The 21,490-nt window shown below is 50.8% G+C and overlaps 5 protein-coding genes across 5 annotated transcripts; 2 read left to right on the top strand and 3 right to left on the bottom strand.

The window, feature by feature from the left end:
* Positions 1 to 580: 580 nt before the first annotated feature.
* Positions 581 to 2,780, top strand: FVEG_11928 (hypothetical protein). Its single transcript, XM_018901253.1, has one exon. It carries the CDS (start codon positions 1,049 to 1,051, stop codon positions 2,627 to 2,629), a length of 1,581 nt encoding a protein of 526 aa, XP_018759702.1. The 5' UTR covers positions 581 to 1,048; the 3' UTR covers positions 2,630 to 2,780.
* Positions 2,781 to 3,577: 797 nt separating this feature from the next.
* Positions 3,578 to 4,555, bottom strand: FVEG_11929 (hypothetical protein; the record flags this gene model as incomplete). The annotated part of the gene is made up of 1 exon (XM_018901254.1): positions 3,578 to 4,555. The coding sequence occupies one exon, from the start codon at positions 4,553 to 4,555 to the stop codon at positions 3,578 to 3,580; it is 978 nt and encodes a 325-aa protein (XP_018759703.1).
* A 161-nt stretch (positions 4,556 to 4,716) lies between these two features.
* On the bottom strand, positions 4,717 to 5,418 carry FVEG_11930 (hypothetical protein; the record flags this gene model as incomplete). The annotated part of the gene is made up of 2 exons (XM_018901255.1): positions 4,717 to 5,163; positions 5,254 to 5,418. 2 exons carry the CDS (start codon positions 5,416 to 5,418, stop codon positions 4,717 to 4,719), a joined length of 612 nt encoding a protein of 203 aa, XP_018759704.1.
* Positions 5,419 to 5,696: 278 nt separating this feature from the next.
* FVEG_11931 (hypothetical protein) lies at positions 5,697 to 6,990 on the bottom strand. The gene has a single exon (XM_018901256.1). It carries the CDS (start codon positions 6,940 to 6,942, stop codon positions 5,836 to 5,838), a length of 1,107 nt encoding a protein of 368 aa, XP_018759705.1. The 5' UTR covers positions 6,943 to 6,990; the 3' UTR covers positions 5,697 to 5,835.
* A 1,303-nt stretch (positions 6,991 to 8,293) lies between these two features.
* Positions 8,294 to 21,199, top strand: FVEG_11932 (hypothetical protein; the record flags this gene model as incomplete). Its single annotated transcript, XM_018901257.1, has 10 exons — positions 8,294 to 8,637; positions 8,687 to 8,714; positions 8,777 to 8,811; positions 8,865 to 8,959; positions 9,025 to 9,029; positions 9,056 to 9,092; positions 9,150 to 9,442; positions 9,490 to 9,940; positions 9,997 to 16,853; positions 16,928 to 21,199. 10 exons carry the CDS (start codon positions 8,294 to 8,296, stop codon positions 21,005 to 21,007), a joined length of 12,225 nt encoding a protein of 4,074 aa, XP_018759706.1. The 3' UTR covers positions 21,008 to 21,199.
* Between the last annotated feature and the right edge of the window lie 291 nt (positions 21,200 to 21,490).

The following is a 21,490-nucleotide window of genomic DNA, read 5'->3' as shown; positions in this document are numbered from 1 at the left end:
TTAAAATACATAAGTTACTTTATATAAATAATTTAAATAAAATAAACTACTAATAATCAAAAAGGTTCTAGCTATAAGTTAAAGTAAGTAAGCCCTTATTTAAATATTTATTTATAAGATAATAATTTATTTTAAACTTAAGCATATAAAAATAAATAGTTATAGTATAAAATCCACTTTACTATTTTCTAACTACTTTTAAATATTAAACATTATTACTACTTAAGATAAGATATTAATTAATAGCTCATAGTATGCCCTCTACTACTGCCTTATTTTCCAGGCATCCTAGCTTATGGTGTGTATATAACCTTATCCTCTTATCCCTCCCTCAAACAACATTCCCGGCTTACAAGCGGGACGGCCCATATCTGATACAACCCGCTCCACAGTTTCATAGGTTACATCTGTCTTATATGCATACACGACTGTGCATTTCTGGGTTACCGGCAAGACGGCACTCCAGGGGGGCTTGGAAGGTTTTGATTAACGCAAGCATGATCTGACGCTCGCTTAATCATATCCACACATATGATCTGATGTTGCCAACGTGCACTTATAATCTTACATCACGGCATATTGTTGGTGCAGATTCTGACATGCGAGATTACGGCGTAAAGAACTGGGATTCGTCCCTGCGTTGAGAGGGCCAATCGCCATTCTTGTTGAGCGAGCCAGAAGGGTTTCTGTTTGATAGAGCTGGAAGGATTGTGATGGGATTCAGAGGATTCTCGGCTTGCGTAAAGATGGTATGATCACGGCTGATAGACTCGGGAAGAGGTGAGATGCCTAGACGTGAAGTGGGTAGGTGTCAGCACTTCCCTGGCAGCTGCGTGCATCAGAAGTTGATAATCGTGCATCGAACTTGGGAAAGGTACTTTCACTGTTTGTACCTTTTCCAGTCAGCCCTTTCTTGGAATCAGGCGATATCAGCGACCAGTTGTGAATAAGGCATTACATATGTGAAGCTTTACCAGAGAGCCTGGATCACTATGACTTTCACGAAATTGCGCTTCTAAGTCCGGGATTAGAAGCAAAACAAGATAATATGGCAAACTCTACAGGCTTTATGGCCGATTTACCTGGCCTTTTCACAGATATTCCAGGCTTTGTTGCTGATATCCCTTCTCGGGTTGACTTCACCTCTATACTCGTTATCTTAGCCTCCACTGTCGCCATCCTTGCCTTCACATCCTTCATCAAATATGTCGCTGAGAGACAGCAAGAAAAGGCAATGGGCTTCGGCCACGTCCCAACTCTCTGGCAGTGGGATCCATTCTATGGCGTTGACGCCTTCATTGCTATGCTTCTAGCTCTCAAGAACAACCGCTACGTCCCATGGCTTGACAGCTTGCACGCCAAGATGCCCAAGACCTTTGCTCTGACCTTCCTTGGTGGACGTCAGATCTGGACTATTGAGCCTGAGAACCTCAAGACTGTGGCCAACAATCTTGCGGATTTTCAAGTCGGTCCAATTCGCTACAACAGCAAAGCTGGACAGCCCTTCGCTGAGAAGGGTATTGTCGGTGCTGATGGCAAAGACTGGGAATTTGCCCGCGCGCTTGTCAAGCCATTCTTTATGCGAGAATGGTATGCCAATACAGAGCGCATGGAACCGTTTGCCGAGCGATTCTTTGCGGGTATTCCTGCTGATGGCGAGACGTTTGATATGTTTCCCCATCTGCGAACCTGGTCATTAAACCTCAATCTCCAGTTCCTCTTTGGCGATTATTCTGATATTGTCACTGAGGAAGAGACTAACAAGACCACTGATGCTTTCATCACTGGCCTGGCCTATGCACGAATTCGCCTTCTCTTGCACCGTGTTCTCTGGCTCTTCCCGTGGAAGACATGGTACAAGGTTGTCGGTACAATTCACAGTTATGTCAACAAGCATATTGCCAAGGCCCGTGCTGAACTCAAAGAGCGTGAGGAGCGCATCAGCAAGGGTCTTCCTGTTGGGCCGGAGAGACGGGATGTCTGCTGGCACATGGTTCGGGAGTTACCGAATGACGATGAAGTCAGATCTCATCTCTGCTTGCTCTTTGTACCCAACAATGAGACTACTCTGATTTTCCTGTCCAATGTGATGTGGAATCTGGCCAGGCAGCCTGAGATTTGGGAGAGACTTCGTCAAGAAGTGAAAGGCAAAGAGTTGAACTTCAACAGCCTTCGCAGCATGAAGCTTCTACAGAATGTTCTCACAGAAGCTCATCGCATCACCCCTGTCGGCCTCTTCATCGCCCGTGCCGCAGTTCGCGACACGACCCTCCCGCGAGGCGGCGGTCCAAAAGGCGACCAGCCCGTGCGCGTACGCAAGGGTAACATTGTGCAGATCAACAAGGCAATCATGTACAGAGACCCAGACTACTGGGGTGATGACGCCTTGGAATTCAACCCGGACCGCTTTAATAAGATGCGCCCGGGACTGAGTCTTACACCGTACAACACAGGGCCAAGACGATGTCCTGGTGAGATGATGACGATGAATGAATGTGGGTATATGGTTGCTCGCATGGCGCAGATGTACAAGAGGTTGGATTGCAGAGACCCCACGCCGTTTGTGGGTGTTTTCCGTATTGGGCAGTTGAATAAGAATGGATGTCAGGTTGCTGTATACAGAGAGTAGTTATGACATGGAGGGGAGGATGTAGTATCTTTTAGAGAAATAGAGTTTGATTGCTCGGGGACTTTCTTATCGAGACACTGTCCTAGAATCGACTCTGTCGTCGAATCTACTTCCATATTTGGCTAATACTATGTTTTTTGGACTAATCACATTTTATTTGAGGTGCATATGCAAGCTGGTACCTCATGAATGGAGAGCCAGTAAACAACTAGGTCCTCTACCCTAAATGACGATATGCTTAACTAATTTCATATAATTTGACAAAGTTTTATCAGACTTTCGACGGCGTGTTTCTACCTTCTAGTTTAATGTCAGCAGTTTCCATGCTCTGTAGGGCTTATTAGCCAAGAATTTGGCCGTGACGTAGAAATTGGTCTCGAGTAACATCGGCATGCTATGCTGGAACCTCTCAATTCTTTTTTCTCCTCTCCCAAAAATTTCTGGGCAGCAAAATGTAAAATCCAAGTGATTACACCTTGGCGGTCCATCATCGACGTTGTAGTCGCCAAGCAGCCCAAGATCTTGTGCTTACGCCCGTCTTACAAACTGCATGGCATTCGTGAAATAGCATGAAAAGTACACCATGTGGATCCTCCCACGTCAAATTGTCCGGCAGACAGCCTAGAAGCAAGGCCGCGGCAGATAATGTGTAGGGTGACGGTGGAAGGATTCAGCCGCCGGATTCGATTTGGTAATGGGCAGGGATGCAACGGGGAGTCGGAAAAATTTGGCACGCGGGGACTACTCGGGAGCGCCACGAGTAGCCATTTTCGAGTCATGCAACTTATCTTTAGGGCGAATTTAGGGTGAACTCTACTCAAGAAGTCCCTGCGGCAGGAAAGCACTCAGTACCGGATAAACAGTGCATGATCGGTCAAGCTTTATTCTATAGCGAAGCCAGGATTGCGTTCTAATGTACGATAAAGTGCCGCTATTCCTTATCTGATCTTATGTTCTACTGTTGCCATTCGTGTTCGCATTCTCGGCAATTGGGCCCCCTGTTGTCTCCTTGGTCTCTATGCTCTTAGTCCCCGGTGCTTCTTCTTTGGGCTTGTTCTGCTTGATGCTCCTCCACTCCATACAAACAGCGCCTAGATAGCCAATACAAGAGAGAATGAGTCCACAAAGGAAAGCTTGCCGTAAAGAAGCGTTGTAAGCTACAAGAACAAGACGTTTTGTTGTTTCACTCAGGCCATCCAGAATTCTGGTAGCTCCCTCTTGTTGAAGATTGAATACATCAACGCCAGGAATGGCACTGATCCTTTTCACCAGTTCATTTGTGAAGAGGTTCTGTCCAACGCTGACAAAGATGGCACCTCCCAGTAGTTGACAGAAGATCAGGACTGAAGTACCTGTTGGTACGTCTTCCAAGGGCAGTACAGTCTGTGATGCAATCAGAGGGATTTGAAGAGTGATACCTAAGCCGAAGCCATATGGTATCTGGTAGCCAATCCACTCTCCACTGCTCGTATGAACTTTGAGTAAAGTGAGAAGCCCTGTACCGACACACATAATGGCATTGCCGACAAGCATGAAGGGCATGTACTGCCCAATAGTTTGTACACCGCCAGCGCTGACGAATGACGCAATCACTTGAGCCACGACAGTAGGCAGAAGGCGAATACCTGACTGAACTGCGCTGACGCCCTTGATAGCTTGGAACCAGATGGGAAGGTAGTACAGCGTTGTCATCATAGTAGCCCCGGTGCAAAACATGGAAAAGGATGAGGCTGCGATACTGCGTTGAGTAAAGATGTGCGGCGGGACAGTTGCATGGTTTGGAAACAGAATCTGAATCACGACAAAAGCGATGAGGCAGACGCCGGTAACAACAAAGAGTGCGATAATGCGACCGTTGGACCAGGGGTACTTTGTGCCGCCCCATCGAAGAGCAGTGAGAAGACTAATGATGCCACCGAGAAGCATAACGCATCCTGGGCCATCGAGGCGAAGGAGCTTTTCTTTGAGGGGAAGGCGAGCAGTTGCGCGATCGGGGACTTGAAGTAAAAATGCGAGGAGCGCGGCAGCGACAGCTCCGATGGGTAGGTTGATGTAGACCAATATTTGTTAGCAACAGTTGAAATTTCTCAAAGGCAGCCGAACTTACAGCACCATCTCCACGTCGCGGAAGAATCTGTGAATGCACCTCCAAGTAGGGGACCTAATACGCTGGTGACACCAAAGATCGCAGCGACAACAGCTTGGTAGGGAGTTCTCTTCTCAAGTGGGATGCAGTACACCGTGACGATAACTGCACCAGCATAGATCCCGGCACTTCCAACACCAGCAATTGCGCGGCCGACGATGAGCGCAGTGGAAGATGGCGCGGCACCACAGACAGCTGAGCCAACTTCAAAGATCAAGATGCTGATTAGAAAGATGAGCTTGACGCTGAAGAATGTGTATAGTCGGCCGAACATGAGCTGAAATGCGCATGTTGTCATAAAGTATGCGGATGCATACCAGCCGACATCGGCGACGGCCCGAAATTCGTCTGTGATTTTTGGGATGGCGGTCGAGACGATTAATCGGTCCTGTAGACAATTGATCTATTAGCCTTTCTGATGGAAGTGATATTATTTCTGGGGAATAACTGATATGATTTTGGTGAGGGCACCACGTACCAGGGCAACCAAAAACATGCTCAGATACGCAGAGGTCATGATAAGAGCAAGCTTCATGCCGTGAGGGTAGTCAATGGCAGCCTCTTCCTCCGCAGTAGCCCTCACATCATGGACAACATGATGTTCGTCCTCCTTTGGAGGCTTGTTTCGTTCCAGGAACTTCATTGTCAAGGGCTGGATGTGATACTCTCGAGGTGACCACGGTGGCTGCGCGACGACAAAAGATCAATGGTCGATCTGTAAAGCCGCGGGACTAAGGAACATGGAAGTTGTTTCCGAAAAGGAAAAAGAACTCATCAATTCAATACGCGAAATCTGACACGGAACAAAGAAAGACACCGATTGTCCTGACGTAAATTGGATGTCGACCAACCAACATCTGTGGAGCAGGGATCATGAAAGTGGTCTGATCGATTACAGGGTAGAGCATTCCTTCGAGAAGTGAAAGCAACGTGAAATGTGACATTGTGCTATGATATGATGTGGTGTAATCAATGGCAAAATTACGAAATAATGTTCAATAATGATACTCTAGTATCTAACTGACTGGATACCGTGTCGAAGTGCCTCAATAACCGCTGTCTAGAGCAAGTAAACCAGCTTGTGACCCCTAACGGACCCCGCCTTGATCTCCTCTAAGCCCTGTAAGGCGCCCTCCAACCCCCCCTCCCTCACCTGGACAGGATGCGGCACGATCTTACCATCGTGGAGCAATCCCTCCAGCATCCGCGCAAGGTCGACACCAAACTTTCTCAGCTCGGGATTACCAGGCCGCCCGTGAGGCGGCGGCATGTCAATGTCCAACCCTGCCATCTCAAGCCCATACGTAAATCCCGACTTGACCGTCTTCCTCGTTCGCGTGATGGCTTCGTGGGGCACATGCACCGTCTCGTAGTGCCCACCCATTCGGCCGATTGCTCGGAAGCAGAAGCGCGCAGAGTCAACCGAGCCAATGCAGTCGAACGCGTACTTGAGTCCGTTCTTGGTGAGCTTCTTGATCGCGTCCACGGAAGCGTCGGGATCGCGATAGTCAAAGCACTCAACGGCTTGGGACTTCTTGGCGAGCTCGTTGCTGTTGGGGGAGCATACAGCAATTGGCAGGAGACCAGCCAGTCGCGTTAGCTGGCAGAAGATGGTGCCTGTTGCTGTCCCACCCCCGTAGACAAGCACATAGTGGGGTGTTGGCGAGGGCTGCAGGGGTGTCCCGGGGAGCTCGAGCCGCCTCATGGCTAGGCCTGCAGCCATGAAGACAGTGCCGAGAGACGCCATGTCAGCAAGGGAGTACCCGGATGGCTTGCGAAGGATGAAATCCTCCTGTGCCAGAGTGTACTGGGAATACGCTCCCACGTCCGGCATCGAACAGTTCATGCCAAGCACCATGATTCCGACCTCATCGCCTATTTTGAGTGGACTGTCTGAGGCATCGGGACCGAGGGCGATGACTTTACCAGAGCAGTCAAAGCCGCCAATTGCTCCATGGACCGTATATCCGCTTGTAAGCTTAGTGTCGATGGGGTTGAGGCCCACCGCCACGTTCTTGACCAGTACCCATCCCTTGCCAGGGGTAGGAACCGGTGCGGCGTCTGTCAGTTCGAGGGTATCACGCTCGGTGCCGATAAGAGCACGCTGCGTCTTGGGGATGGTCATTGGCTCCATAGTTTCTGTCGTTGCCTGCTTGGGCCCTGTCATCAAAGAGTCGAAATAGACGCTCTATTTAACTTGCTTTGATGTCAACATCCTGGTAACTCGTATGCAGGCTGGTGTTTATGTCACACCATTTCAGGAAGAAGACAGGTTTGACTAAAGAAGGAATCTAGATTGAAAGCTTGGCTACGCTTGGCAGATGACTGTTGCATCTGAAGGAGCTGAATGCTGGAATTGAGATGGAGAACCTGTGTATGAATGAAGAGTGGATGAGTGGTATGACGCACGGCGGTTAGATATGGATAAACCTTGTTATCATATGTGGGGCAGCGTGAGATTAGTTACTACCCTTAAGGGCTTATAAGGGGTTATAGTAAAAAGGTATTAGATATTAACTATAAAATTAGTAAATTACTTCTTATAAAAATACCTTACTAGCTAGAAATGATAAAGAATATCAAAAATATTTCTTATATACTATATATTTAAATATACTTAAATATAACTAACTCTAAAAAATATATAATTTCTAAGGTCTTTTTACTAAAAATCATTTTACCTTCTTTTAAGGATATCTACTATAAAGGGTATATTATGTCTAACTAATTGGTTATAGCCTATAGTTAAATTGCATGAAATACATTCTACTCTCCCAGCTGACAATATCCAGGTCAGCAACTTCACCATATCACATCTTGGCTTCCAGATGTCAGACCATTATCTTTCTGAACCCGATTCACTCTCGCATCCATTCATATGACAAACACCTGCATGAACCTTGCCCATCCTTCGGATCACATCAGCACTCCATTGATCCCATTCCACCAATAATCGTATCACTGTTCCGAAACATCTCTATACTTCACTCCAAAGTATCTCCCCAAGCCGCCAGCCCTGAAACTTCACCACAATCCTACTGCAACATTGATCACCAATAATCGACATGTCAATGCGAGTGACCAAATCTTCTCCGCTTTCTTTGATAAGTTTACCGCTGCAGAGTTACGTTAGACCTTGATATCTTGCACACTGGGGACTGAATCCCAAGATTTTCGAGCCGGTAGCCGAGCATGGCATGAGGATTATCGGGACCGGGAGAGGAATTGCTCATCCGGTAAGTGAGAGCGGCTGTGAAGGCGGAGTGGAGAGGCTGTTCATAATCCTTGATGTTCAAGCCCCTGGAATCCCATCCCCATCTAGGACGTAGTCGTGATAGAGCCTCGAGTAGATTTCCCATGTGTCTAGCAAAACAAGTCAGGTATTGAGGTTCTGTCTTCCCAAACACTATCTTATAAAGTCAACGCCACTGTTGGCTGTACCAAACAGAACTTAGTGAGCCCCCTTACTTTTTTGCCTTTGAGAATTATCCTTTGAAACACTACTACTATCTTTTACAATGACAAAATTCTCAAAGGCTAATGAACCCATTGCGGTGGTCGGCACTGCGTGTCGTTTCCCCGGCGGTTGTAACACACCTTCTAAGCTTTGGGACCTGGTGTTCTCATCCCGAGATGTCCTGCAGAAGGTGCCACCTGCTCGGTTTAATGTGGACTCATTCTACCACTCTGATCCGACGCATCATGGTACTACCAATGTTACGCAGAGTTACTTCCTAGATGAGGACGTGACAAAGTTTGACAACGGCTTCTTTGGCATTCAGCCTATGGAGGCTGAGGCTATGGATCCGCAGCAGAGGTTGCTGCTGGAGACAGTCTATGACTCTGTGGTTGATGCAGGCTTGTGAGTTATATTGAATGTTTGTGAGGAGATAAGTGCTGACAGTATGCAGGGCTATGGAAGACCTGAAGGGCTCAGATGTGAGTCTTGACAGCAACTACAGAGCATATCTCTTGCAGAACTGACGGATCTTGATATGCAGACATCAGTATTTGTGGGACAGATGTGTGACGACTGGTACGTACTCAGATCATATCTTTACATATTTATGTTACTGACAATGCATGCAGGGCCCAAATGCTTGCCAAAGACTGGGACGACATTCCCACCTACATGGGCACTGGCGTTTCTCGTGCTGTCATGTCCAATCGTGTATCGTACTTTGGTAAGTAACACATTTCCTCTGACATCTCAAGTGCTAACGTTGTAACAGTGAGTGAAACGCTGCAGCGCTGGTGCAGAACTAACATGAATGGCCCAGTTTGACTGGCACGGACCCTCCATGAGCATCGACACAGGTAAGTCTTCCCCATCTGCAATCTACAAACCCCACATGCTAACAGAATGATCTACAGCATGCAGCTCAAGTCTGGTTGCAGTGCACGAAGCAGTCAGGACTCTGCGTAGCGGCGAGTCCAACGTTGCAGTCGCTGCAGGTGCAAATCTCATCTTGCTTCCCGGCATGTACATCTGCGAGAGCAAGCTGCGCATGATTTCGCCTACAGGTCGGAGTCGAATGTGGGATGCTAACGCTGACGGGTATGCTAGAGGTGAGGGATTTGCCTCGGTTATCTTGAAGACGCTGAGTCAGGCGCTTGCCGATGGAGATCCGATTGAGTGCATCATTCGAGAGACTGGTGTGAACCAGGTAAGTGACCAATATGACGTAAAGGAGAGGGAAGCTAATGATAGTAGGACGGCAAAACACCAGGCTTGACTGTGCCGAGCAACATCGCTCAAACAGCTCTCATTCGTGATGTTTACCAACGGGCTGGTTTGGACATCACCAAGCCCTCAGACCGTCCTCAGCTCTTCCACGCCCATGGCACAGGCACCAAAGCCGGAGATCCTAAGGAAGCTGAGGCCATTTTCCGAGCATTCTTCGGCGATGACCAACCTCACGATGAGAAGCTCAACGTCATTTCCATCAAGACCCAGATTGGTCACACTGAGGGCACAGCTGGTCTCGCAAGTCTGCTTGGCACCATGATGGCGATGAAGAATGCTACCGTGCCGCCTAACATGCACTTTGAGACACTCAATCCTGACATTGAGCCATTCTACAGCAATCTCGAAGTTCCTACTTCTGCAAAAGCTTGGCCTAATGTACATGGAAGCGTCAGGCGTGCAAGTATTAACAGTTTTGGTGAGGAACCTAGCGCAGTCATCCACATTTGTCACATGCTAATAATATTTGCGCAGGATTTGGTGGCACGAATTCTCATGCGATTCTGGAGAGCTACGAGCCTGCTCTTCATAACCAGGCTGTAGCGACCACTGAAGCAGAGTCTCCTCGTCTATACACACCACTTTTGTTCTCCGCCAACAGCGAGAAAGCTCTCAAAGAAATGCTTTCCTCATATTTAAGCTTTTTAGAAGAGCGGTATGAGACAAACATGTCTGACCTGGCTTGGACATTGCACAACCGACGCTCAACACTGCCTTACAGGAGCAGCGTCGTGGTCCCTGCTGGTTCTGGCAATCCCCAAGAAGCTGCCAGAAGTGCTATTCTCTCTGAGATTGAGCGTCTGACAGACTCACCACATAAACTTCACCGATCATTGAGTGTCGCTAAACCGAAGATCCTTGGTGTCTTCAGTGGTCAGGGCGCTCAATGGCCTCGAATGGGTGCCATACTTCTTGAGTCATCTGCTTGGGCCCGTGCCAAGATCGTTGAGCTCGATGGCTATCTGGCTGAACTTCCCGCTTCAGACGCACCAGACTTCACACTTGAGTCTGAGCTGCTTGCCTTCAAGGAGACTAGTCGCGTCGCTGAAGCCGCCATTTCGCAGCCTCTCTGCACTGCTGTTCAGGTCCTTCTTGTTGATCTTATCCGAGAGTTGGCAGGTATTCAGCTCAGCGCTGTGGTGGGCCATTCGTCTGGTGAGATCGCAGCCGCGTACGCCGCTGGCTTCATGGCTCGCCGCGCGGCCATCGTGACAGCTTACTACCGCGGTCGCTACGCCAAACTCGCTGCGTCGCCGTCATCCAGCGAGATCAAGGGCGCCATGGCAGCAGTTGGGACAGACGAAGGCGACGCTCTCGAGTTCTGCGCCCTTGAGGATAACGCCGGCCGTATCACCGTCGCAGCTGTCAATGCACCTTCCAGCGTTACTCTCTCTGGGGATGAGGATGCTATTGAAGAGGCCATAGCTGTCTTCCAAGACGAAGGCAAATTTGCGAGACGACTCAAGGTTGATACAGCGTATCACTCTAGTCACATGCAGGCTGCGGCAGGACCGTATCTCGAGGCCCTGCAGAGAAGCGGTGTTCGTTTCGATGAAGAATTCGCTTCTGAGCAGCGTCCTCTATGGTTCTCGAGTACCAAGGTTGATGCTGCGCCTATGAAGCGGGAGAACTTAAGTCCTCAGTACTGGATTGACAATATGGTCAAGCCAGTCATGTTTGCGCCAGCACTTGATTGCGCGCTGGCGCATTCGGGACCTTTTGACATGGCCTTGGAACTAGGACCCCATCCTGCACTTAAAGGCCCTGCACTGGAGAGCCTTGGAAGTGGTACACCATACCAGGGTGTGCTTACTCGCGGCAAAGACGACGTTGAGAGTGTCGCCGATTGCTTTGGCGCTGTCTGGCGTAATCTGGGTCGCGGCTATGTCAATTTTGCTTCAATTGACGCTACACTCTCCGGTCGATCATCAACACCCACTGTGGTCAGAGACCTCCCTCCATACCCTTTCACAGCAGATTCTCAAGTCTTCTGGTCAGAGTCCCGTTTCTGTGCCGCGCTTCGTCAAATGGATGAGCCCGTCCACCCGATCCTCGGTCGTCGCATGGTCGAGAACAGCGTTCCGGGCATGACCCAATGGCGCAACATCCTTCGCGCCCGTGAGATCCCTTGGCTTCGAGGCCATCGTCTTCAAGGGCAAGTCATCTTCCCCGGCTGCGGATACGCAGCTATGGCTCTAGAAGCAGCGATGATACTGGTGCGAGATCTCAAGGATTCTCCGACCGTGAGATTGTTGAGTCTTTATGATCTTACCATGGATCAGGCGATTGTCTTCAATGATGACAGTTCGAGTGTTGAGACACTTGTTACTATGAAGACTGTTGAGAGTAGCCATGATGAGCTTGTCGTTGACTTTGTCTGCTGCTCTTATCACACTCATGGACTGGCACCAGCTGTTACATCTACTCACGCTCATGGTCGCGTCGTCGCTCGTCTTGGTGCTCCTTCAGCAGATGCCATTCCTGGCCAAACCGCTCAGGACCCGGCTCGTCAGTTCAACCTCGCTCCAATTGAGATGGACCGCTTCTACACTGAGCTAGCCAAGCATGGTTACCAGTATTCTCCTCCCTTCAAGGGCATTGTCGAGATTGAGCGCAAGTCCGACTTTGCGATCGGAAAGATCATTGATCAATCGGGCCCCGAGTGGGAGGATCAAGTCGCCCTCGCTCATCCTGGTCTCATGGACTCTGGTGTACAGACTGTCCTCGCTGCCATGGCTGCGCCCGGTGACGGTCGTTTGTGGTGCCTGCAGATGTTGGTAGGCATCGATGCTATCCACGTCAATCCTTATTTCGCGTCCGCAGCTCGGGGCGCAACCATGGCTTGGGAAGCGAGCACCACGCTTGGTGAAGATGCCGATTCACTCGGTGAGGCTGTCGGCGATATGAAGATGCTTTCGCCTGATGGCCAACAAGCCTACATTGCGGTCGAAGGTGCTAGAATGAGGCCATTTACTCCTGCCACTGCTGCCAACGACTCACCTCTTTTCTCCACATGGGTCTACGGTCCTTCTGAACCTGATGGTGTTCTCGCATCGCGCGTCAATCGCTCGAAAGAAGTCGCCGACGCAGAGATTCGTTCAGCCGACAACCTTGACAGACTGTCGTTATTCTACGTGCGACGTCTCGCTGAACTTATCCCTGCTGGCTCAAAGGCTCGCGATGAAGCTCAAGAGCACTTCAAGCGTCTTCTCACTTGGTGCGACCACGTTATCGGTCTCGTCAGCCGTGGAGAGCATCATTTTCTGACTCCAGGGATGATGAACGATACCCAAGCTGAGGTCGATCGTCTTCTTGCGGAGTATGCCAACTCGAACGACTTCAGACTCACCCACGCGGCTGCCAAGGCCCTTCTTGAAGTCGTCCCTGCGAACGAAGGCAACGTGCACGAGTACCTTACCAAGGATAACATGCTCAATCGGTACTATGAGGAGACTCTTCGTTACGAGGCAAGTGACCAGAAGATGTACAACATGATGCGCCAACTTGCGCACATCTACCCTCAGATGCGCGTCCTTGAAGTCGGTGCGGGAACTGGCGGTGCGACATCCCACGCGTTGCCCGCTATTGACGGCGCCTTCTCGGTCTATACCTTCACAGACATCTCCACTGCCTTCTTTGACAAAGCAGAAGAGAAGTTCAAGGATTATTTCGGTCGGATTAACTTCAAGGCTCTCGATATGAACAACAGTATCGAAGAGCAGGGCTTTACCGAGTCATCCTACCACGTCGTGATGGCCGGAATGGCCCTACACGCGACTGGCGATGTCGAGGGAGCTCTCCGCAACATCCGTCGTCTTCTCAAGCCCGGTGGTCGTCTCATCGGCTTCGAGAACATCAACAACGACGCCGTGCGACTGGGTATCGGTATGGGTGGCTTCGCTGCCTGGTGGTCCGGCGCGGAGTATGGTCGCCCTTGGGGTCCCATGTTGACGCTTGAGCAGTGGGACGACGCCCTGAAGAGGACTGGCTTCACTGGTGTTGATACGCATACCGTTGGCCACAACCAGACGCAGCCTATGTGTCTCTGGGTCTCGATGGCGAGAGATGAGAAGGTTGATCTTTTGAGGGAGCCACTCGCTGCTGTGCCTGAAAAGCAACAGAGCCTGGTGGTCGTCGGCGGAAAGTCCCTTGGTACGATGGATCTTGTTGAGAAGACGAAGTCTCTCGTTGCGCCATTTTACCAGACCACGAGCCACTATAGATCGATTGAAGCCCTCAATGACATCACTGAAGATCAGTTCCCTGAAGGTTCTTCTGTTCTCTGTCTCACAGAACTTGATGAACCCGTCCTCCGCACCGTCACAGACCCCAAGCTAGACGGTCTAAAGACGCTATGGGCTCGTGGCCGCAACATCCTCTGGGTCACCAAGGGCGCCGCTTCAGAGCAGCCCTACAATAATATGGTCGTCGGTCTCGCGCGATCAATTCGTCAAGAATACCCTAGTATCACCCTCCAGACAGTTGATCTCGACAATGCGACCGTCGGCGACGGAGCTTGGGTGCCTTCCTTCGTCGCCAGAACTCTCAGGCGCATTGAACTTCTTGATAAGTGGAAGCGCGAAGAGATTGCCAATGGCGCCGATCTCAATGACAAGCTTCAGTGGACTCAAGAGTCTGAGGTCCGAGTCGTTGAGAAGAAGACTTACATGCCGCGATTGAACGTCAACAAGGAGTTGAGCCATCGCTTCAACTCAATCCGACGCATCATCCATGAGAATGTTGATCCCCAGTCGCCCAAGACCTCTTTCAGTCTCAACGCCAGTGTCAATGCGCCATTGGCAGCCCCAGTCATCGGACAGATCTCGCCTCTGCGCGTTCAGCCAGAGACTGATGCTACTGTCCCAAGCTACGAGGTCCGCATCCGAAAGTCACTTCTCCAAGCTTTAAGGATTAGCACCTTGGGTTACTTCCGTCTTTGCGTTGGCGATGCCGATGGCAAACGGGTTCTCGCTTTGACATCATCTGCTGAAACACCAGCGACAACACCCCAGGACCTCACTGTCGCGCTACCAGCTGGTGCTTCGGAGGAGCTATCTTCAATGGCTCTGTTGTCGACAGCGGCGCACCTCGTCGCTGCTCAGATTGCGGCACTGGCACCTCAGCCAAAGGGCAGTCACATCGTCATTCACGAGGCAGATCCTTTAGTGCGCACTGCAATCATGAGCTTGTTCGAGTCGCATCCCGCACCATCATGGCGCGTCAGCTTCACAGGCTGCCTGGTTGAAGGTCAGCAGCCTCAGGATCATCCTGGCAAGACCACTTGGCTGGCGCAGGTGATGTCATCTCGTGCTATTAGAAAGGTTCTCCCTGCTTTGGCCAGCTCATCGCTCCTGGTCGACTTCTCAGCTCCCAACAGCCCCTCTTCAATTGTTGCGTCTGCCATGGCTGAGTGCCTTCCATGGTATGCTCGCACAGAGAAGTCGCTGATCCGAAACCGCATCGAGGTTCGCCCAGGCGATCTCGCAGATGCGAAGGCTGCTCTCCAAGCTGCTTGGAGTAAAGCGAGCAGTATGGTAATTGAAGCTCGCGATCGTGAGACTGTCCCTCTCAACCACATCGAGGGTTTCACTGCACCAATTGGCCAGTCGCTGCACCTCGTTGATTGGACAACTCCATCAGTACCAGTGCGCGTTCATCCCCTTGATCACCATACCAACATCTTCCGATCCGACAAGACTTACCTGCTCGTTGGTCTGTCGGGCGAGATGGGCCAATCGTGCTGTGAATGGATGGCAGCTCATGGCGCACGATATGTCGTGTTGACCAGTCGCTATCCCAAGGTCGATCAGCGATTTATTGACAACATGGAGCAAGCTGGTGTCACTGTCGTTCCTCGCAAACTTGACATCACTAGCAAGGAATCGCTTCATTTGTGCCACCAGGCTATCACCCGCACGCTACCGCCGATCGCTGGTGTTGCCAATGGCGCCATGCTTCTGCAGGATGTTCTCTTCAAGGACATGGACGCTGCCAATCTGAACAAGGTCCTTGCGCCCAAGGTCAATGGCAGTATCTACCTCGATGAACTATTTGCCGATACCAAGCTGGACTTCTTCCTCATGTTCAGCTCTGCAGCTAGTATTGTCGGATCTCGAGGCCAAGCCAATTACGCTGCTGCCAACATGTTCATGGCCTCCCTCGTCAACAATCGTCGCAAGCGCGGTCTCGCAGCGTCCATCATCAACATCAGCGCTCTCATTGGTCTCGGCTACATTGAGCGACAGAAGATTTACGACGCGAGCTTCTTCAAGGACATCGGTATCGCCAATACCTCGGCGCAAGGTCTTCACCAGCTCATCGCCGAAGCCATTCTCGCTGGGCAGCGCTTCGGTCCTGATGAGGATATTGAGGGCGGTGAGATCTCGCAGGGAATCATGCCTCAATTCTCTGACGATGAGCACAAGTCATTCTTCATTCATGACTCCAAGTTCAGCAACATGTTGATTGAACGTGTCGACGGCGATGCAGATGTCGATGCGTCGGGTAACGCAGCTGCTGTGTCGCTTAGTCGCCAATTGAAGCGTGTCACTAGCAAGGACCAGGCGTTGAGGGTCATCGCTGATACCTTTACTCTGAAACTGAAGAAGATGCTACGTATCCCTGCAGAGACTGATGTTCCCGAGTCATTGGCTTTGGTAGACCAAGGTGTTGATTCACTTGTCGCTGTGGACGTGCGATCGTGGTTCTTGAAGGAACTCGACACCGACATGCCTGTTCTCAAGATTCTGGGTGGCAACTCAATTCTTGATCTCGCAAGCGATGCATTGGAGCGAATTCCCAAGGCTCTCCTTGACCTAGACCGCGATGGTGACGATGCAAACAATGAAGCGCAACCAGTCAGCGACAAGAAGCTCACTGAGCCTCCAACCTCAAGCTCTAGCTCAGACGTTGTGACTGGCGACTCCGATGCTGTCTCGCAAAGCTCAGCGACAGACGTTTCCACGACCGCAAAGAGCACAGCGGGAGCTGACACGGCAAGCATCCCCCCATCTCTACGCGACATGAAGAATAACAATGAGTTGGACGACAGGCATAAGCGAGAGCTCCAAGACGAGACGAAAAAGCGCCGTGCAGATGAAAAAGCGGCGGCGGAGAGGCGGGAGGAGATTGTGAAGAGTTCCAGTGAGGTTGTTGATGAGATGTCCCTTGTTCAGAGTCGCTTTTGGTTCCTTACTACGGCGTTGGAGGATAAGACTACGTTTAATGTTACGATTTCGGCGCACTTGAAGGGCAGGATTGATGTTGGGAAGTTGGATAGGGCGTTGGAAGGTGTTACTAAAAGGCATGAGATCTTACGGACAAGATTCTTTGTGAGTGGCGGCTCCAATCCTTTCCTAGAGCAATTAGTGCTCTGCTTATAGCACGAAGCTGACCAGTATCACAGTTTGGGGGCAAGTCTCTCGAGACGCCCATGCAAGGCGTTCTCTCAAAGCCGACAGTCCACCTCACATCACGACACATCAATAGCAAAGAGGACGTTGACGAAGAGATGGAATGGCTTCATTCTCACCCTTGGGATCTCGGCGGTTGGGAAACCATTAAGCTTTCCCTTCTTTCCCAATCCGACACTGAGCACTGGCTCGTGTTAGCATTCCATCACATCGCCTTTGACGGGTACAGTCTCGAGATCTTCTGGAGCGACCTGGCAAAAGCCTACAACGCCAACGGATCGATTCCGACATTACCTGATGCGAAGCAGTACCGAGCTTACATTGCCAAGCAACGCAGGCAGAACCTGTCCAAGCCATTTCAGTGGAGGAAGGCAATTGAGTACTATCGCAAGCTCATCATGCCTGAGCCCGAGCCACTTCCTCTTCTACCCTTTGCAAAGGTCAGCCACAGGAAGTTACTCGATAACTACAGTTGTTACAACGCGGAGATCACTCTTGAGCCTTCGGAGGCGGCGCGCATCAGGAAGCTTGCCAAGGCCAATCACTCAACGTCATTCCACGTCTACGTCGCATCTCTTCAGACTCTGCTTTTTGGTCTGATGCCTGACTCTGTTGATCGCTTGTTCATCGCGATGGACGATACCAACAGACTCGATAAGGACTTCATGGATACCATTGGTCTTTTCGTCAACACTCTCTTCCTCCGCTTCGATCGCGCTGACTACAACAAACTCTCTTTATCAGATGCCGTCAAGGCCGCTCGCACAAAGACCTACAAGGCCCTTGAGCACTCCGTTCTTCCGCTCGACGTTCTCCTCAAAGAACTCTGCATCACGCGTCATGGCGATGCAGTACCCGTCGCGCAAGTCCTGATTGACTACCGTGTTTCTCATAAGGAGTGGTTCAGACTTGGCGACTGCAGGGCTGAGATGGGTACCGGTCGAGCAGAGCGACAAGGTAGCGATCTTGCATTCTACATCCTTGACGACTCTGATGAGCAGAATGGCGGGAGAGTTCGAGTTGGTGTTGAGGTTCAATCGACGCTGTATGACGCAGAGCATGCTGAGATGCTTATCAAGGCGTATGCCAATCTTCTGAGAAAGGTTACAGCGGATGAGGCTGGCTCGAAAACGGCTCTCAAGTCGCTGCCGCCGTGGACCCAGAATGACTTGTCTGTTTCTCTGGGACCGACGATTGATGCTTGGCCTAACTCCGACACCCTCTCGCATCGCATTGACGCCATGATTCGCGAGAACCCGTCTGCACAGGCCCTCGACGATGAGACGAGTCAATTTTCCTACGAGCAAATGGGTCGTCGCATCGATGAGATCGCCGCTTCTTTGACCTCTGCTGGTTTGAGCGAGAATGACTTCGTCGGTGTCTTCCAAGAAACTGGTGTTGACTGGATCTGCTCGATGCTTGCGATTCTCAAGCTCGGCATGACCTACGTGCCCTTGTATCCTCCCATTGGGATGCCTCGATTGGCAGCCAATGTGCAGGTCGCTCAACCCCAAGCAGTTCTCGTTGATGACTCTACCGCCGACAAGTTTGATCGATTGGGAACTCAGTCTGCTCAGATGATCCACGTTCCTATCGCTGGATCTTCTACAGCTGAAGTCCCGATCCGAGCGAAGTCTGGTCAGAAGGCTATGATCCTCTGCACGAGCGGCTCAACTGGCATCCCGAAGGCCGTCGTCCACACAAATCGAAGTCTGAAGGCTCTCGTTGAACCACACGCCATCGTTCAAGAACAGGACAAGCCCAGCTATGCCGCTCGAGTACTCCAACAGAGCGCTTTCAGCTTTGATCTCTCAATCGATCAGACGATGCTTGCGCTCTGCAACGGCGGTTGTGTCATCGTCGTTCCCAACTCGAAGCGAGGTGACCCTCTTGGTACAGTCGACATGATCGCCCGACACAACATTACGTATACGATGTGCACGCCCTCTGAGTATAGTATCTGGCATCGCTTTGCTCGAGACTGTCTTCTCGATTGCACAGCTTGGGAGAATGCTTCCTCATCTGGTGGGCCTCTGTCAACCGCTCTCGTTCGCGCTTTCGCTGGCCTTGAACTTCCTCATCTCAGAGTCTTCAATCACTGTGGTCCGACCGAGACAACTGTTACCAACAGGATTGAACTCAACTTTGCTGACTACGCTGAAGGCGACAAGGCGCAGATGCGATATGTCACCGACGTTGGCTTCCCTTGCGCCAATTACTCTACATACATCGTCGATGAGAACATGAGTCTCGTTCCACGTGGCTATCCTGGTGAGATTGTGGTAGGAGGTGCTGGTGTGGCAGATGGCTATCTCGGGCGTCCGGACCTTACCAAAGAGAAGTTCATTCAGGATCCATGGACTTCGTCCAAGGAGTGGAAGATCATGTATCGCACCGGCGACCGTGGCAAGCTTCGCGCGAACGGCATGGTTGACATTTTGGGTCGTATCGAAGGCGGTACCCAGGTCAAGCTGCGCGGCTATCGCATTGAGCTAGACGACGTGGAGAGTGCTATCTTGAGCGCGGCCCAGGGCGTTCTGTCGGATGCTGTTGTGACTCTACGATACCCTGAGGAGCGCCATGAGGATCACTATGATGATGGCTTCCTTGTCGCGCATGTCGTTGTCGCTGACAAGAGTCTTCGTCGTCCTGAAGTAGAGTCCTTCTTGCGCAAGATAGTCTCAAAGCTTCCTCTGCCTCACTACATGCTTCCAGCTTTGATGCTACCAATTGATCGCTTCCCATTGACAGCACATCAGAAACCTGATCGTAACGCGATCGCAGCTCTTCCTCTCCCGGCCTTCACTCTGGCTACGGCAAATGATGCCATTGCTGAAGAGGGCAGTCTTGAGTCGGAGACACAGAAAAAGATCGCGAAGATGTGGCGGACTCTAGTCCCAGCGAGTGCTTCGGCCACCATCACAGCAGACACCGACTTCTTCCACGTCGGCGGAAGCTCATTGCTTCTGATCAAGCTTCAGGGCATGATCAGGAAGGAGTTCAACGTGTCGCTGAGACTTTTGAACCTCATGGCTGCTAGTAAGCTTCGTGAGATGGCAGCGCTGGTGAATGATGAGGTCAGTGGTGGTGATATCGATTGGGAGAGGGAGACCAAGATTCCCGATGAGTGGTTGAGCATACCGCAGGTCGCGTCGCAGAAAGCGGATGGTTCTCTACGCGTTCTTGTCACTGGCGCGACTGGGTTTTTGGGGCAAAACTTGATGTCCCATCTTGCTGAGGCGCTTCGAGTATCTGAGGTACACTGTCTTGTCCGCGACACGTCAATCGACGAGGCCAGCGACAAAGTGACTCTCTGGCACGCAGATCTCAGCCAACCCAACCTCGGTCTATCCGACACTGACTTCACGCGTCTCAGCGACCGTGTCGACGCGATCATCCACTGCGGTGCCAATCGCTCTTTCTGGGATGATTACCGTTCCCTCCGCGCTGTCAACGTTACCAGTGTCGCGGAACTCATTCGTCTCGCGCTTCCCCGCCGTCTCCCGGTTCACGTGTTGTCTAGTGGAGCTGTCAAACGGTATGGAGATGGACATCCACCTGTCGATGGCGGCGATGGATATGTCGCCTCAAAGTGGGCTGCGGAGGGTTTGTTGCGTGATGCTGCGGAGCGAACTGGATTGCCTGTGTTCATTCACCGGCCAGCGCCAGCATTGACTGCTACTGAGACTGGCGATGAGGATACCATCACGTCAGATGAGCTTCTTCGTCTCGCGAAAGCCATTTCTCTGCGCCCCGATCCAACGGGTCTGAATGGCACGGGTCATTTCGCACCAATTGATCAGATCTCGAGCCGCATTCTCGACGCGCTTCTCCAGTCTTCTGTCCAATCACAAGACGACGTTAATGTCATCGAACACGCGGGTACCAAGACATTGAGCATGGGCGAGTTTGCGAACCTCTGCGAGCAATTGCCAGAGTTGAAGGAGCTTCCTACTACAAAGGTGCTCCAATGGTTTGGTCAAGCGAAGAAGCAGGGATTGAAGCAATTTTTGACAGCGCTGGAGGTGGAGTTTAGTGATGACAAGGGTGATGCTGCTGTGATGAGCAGATGAAGGATGTTTTGTCGGGAGCAATATGGCCGGGACACAGGGATAGGTAGAGGTGCCTGGAGTTTGTGGATATTTCTTGCATGCAATTTTTCTCTCTCGTCTCTTTGTACTAAACAGAATACAGTTCTTTCTCATCATGTGAGCATTTTTGTATTTCCGCGTATCCGGTTCAATGCAATGTTACTGTCAACACCAACCCTGTACTCCGTAGTCAACTCCACCAAGTACCCTGCATCTTAATGCCTCCTTCACCGTTGATGCTCCAAAAACGCTCGATTGATCGAGCCACTGGAACAAATACATGCTCATATTCCCTCTATTGCACGATTCCCCAACTACCGGTCATAAATCGCTTCATCTTGACATGTCTCACCTCACTTAAACTTTCCCCATGATTCGACTCCCCCGATAAACTTCTATCATCTCAACTGTCGGCCCGTTGATGTGGGGTAGACAACTCCAAGCATAACACCTTTCAAGACAAGA

Source organism: Fusarium verticillioides, chromosome 4, assembly GCF_000149555.1.
Source record: "Fusarium verticillioides 7600 chromosome 4, whole genome shotgun sequence".
Classification (NCBI taxonomy): domain Eukaryota; kingdom Fungi; phylum Ascomycota; class Sordariomycetes; order Hypocreales; family Nectriaceae; genus Fusarium; species Fusarium verticillioides.
The sequence above is the reverse complement of the archived record's forward strand: the minus strand, read 5'-3'. Positions and strand labels throughout refer to the sequence as shown.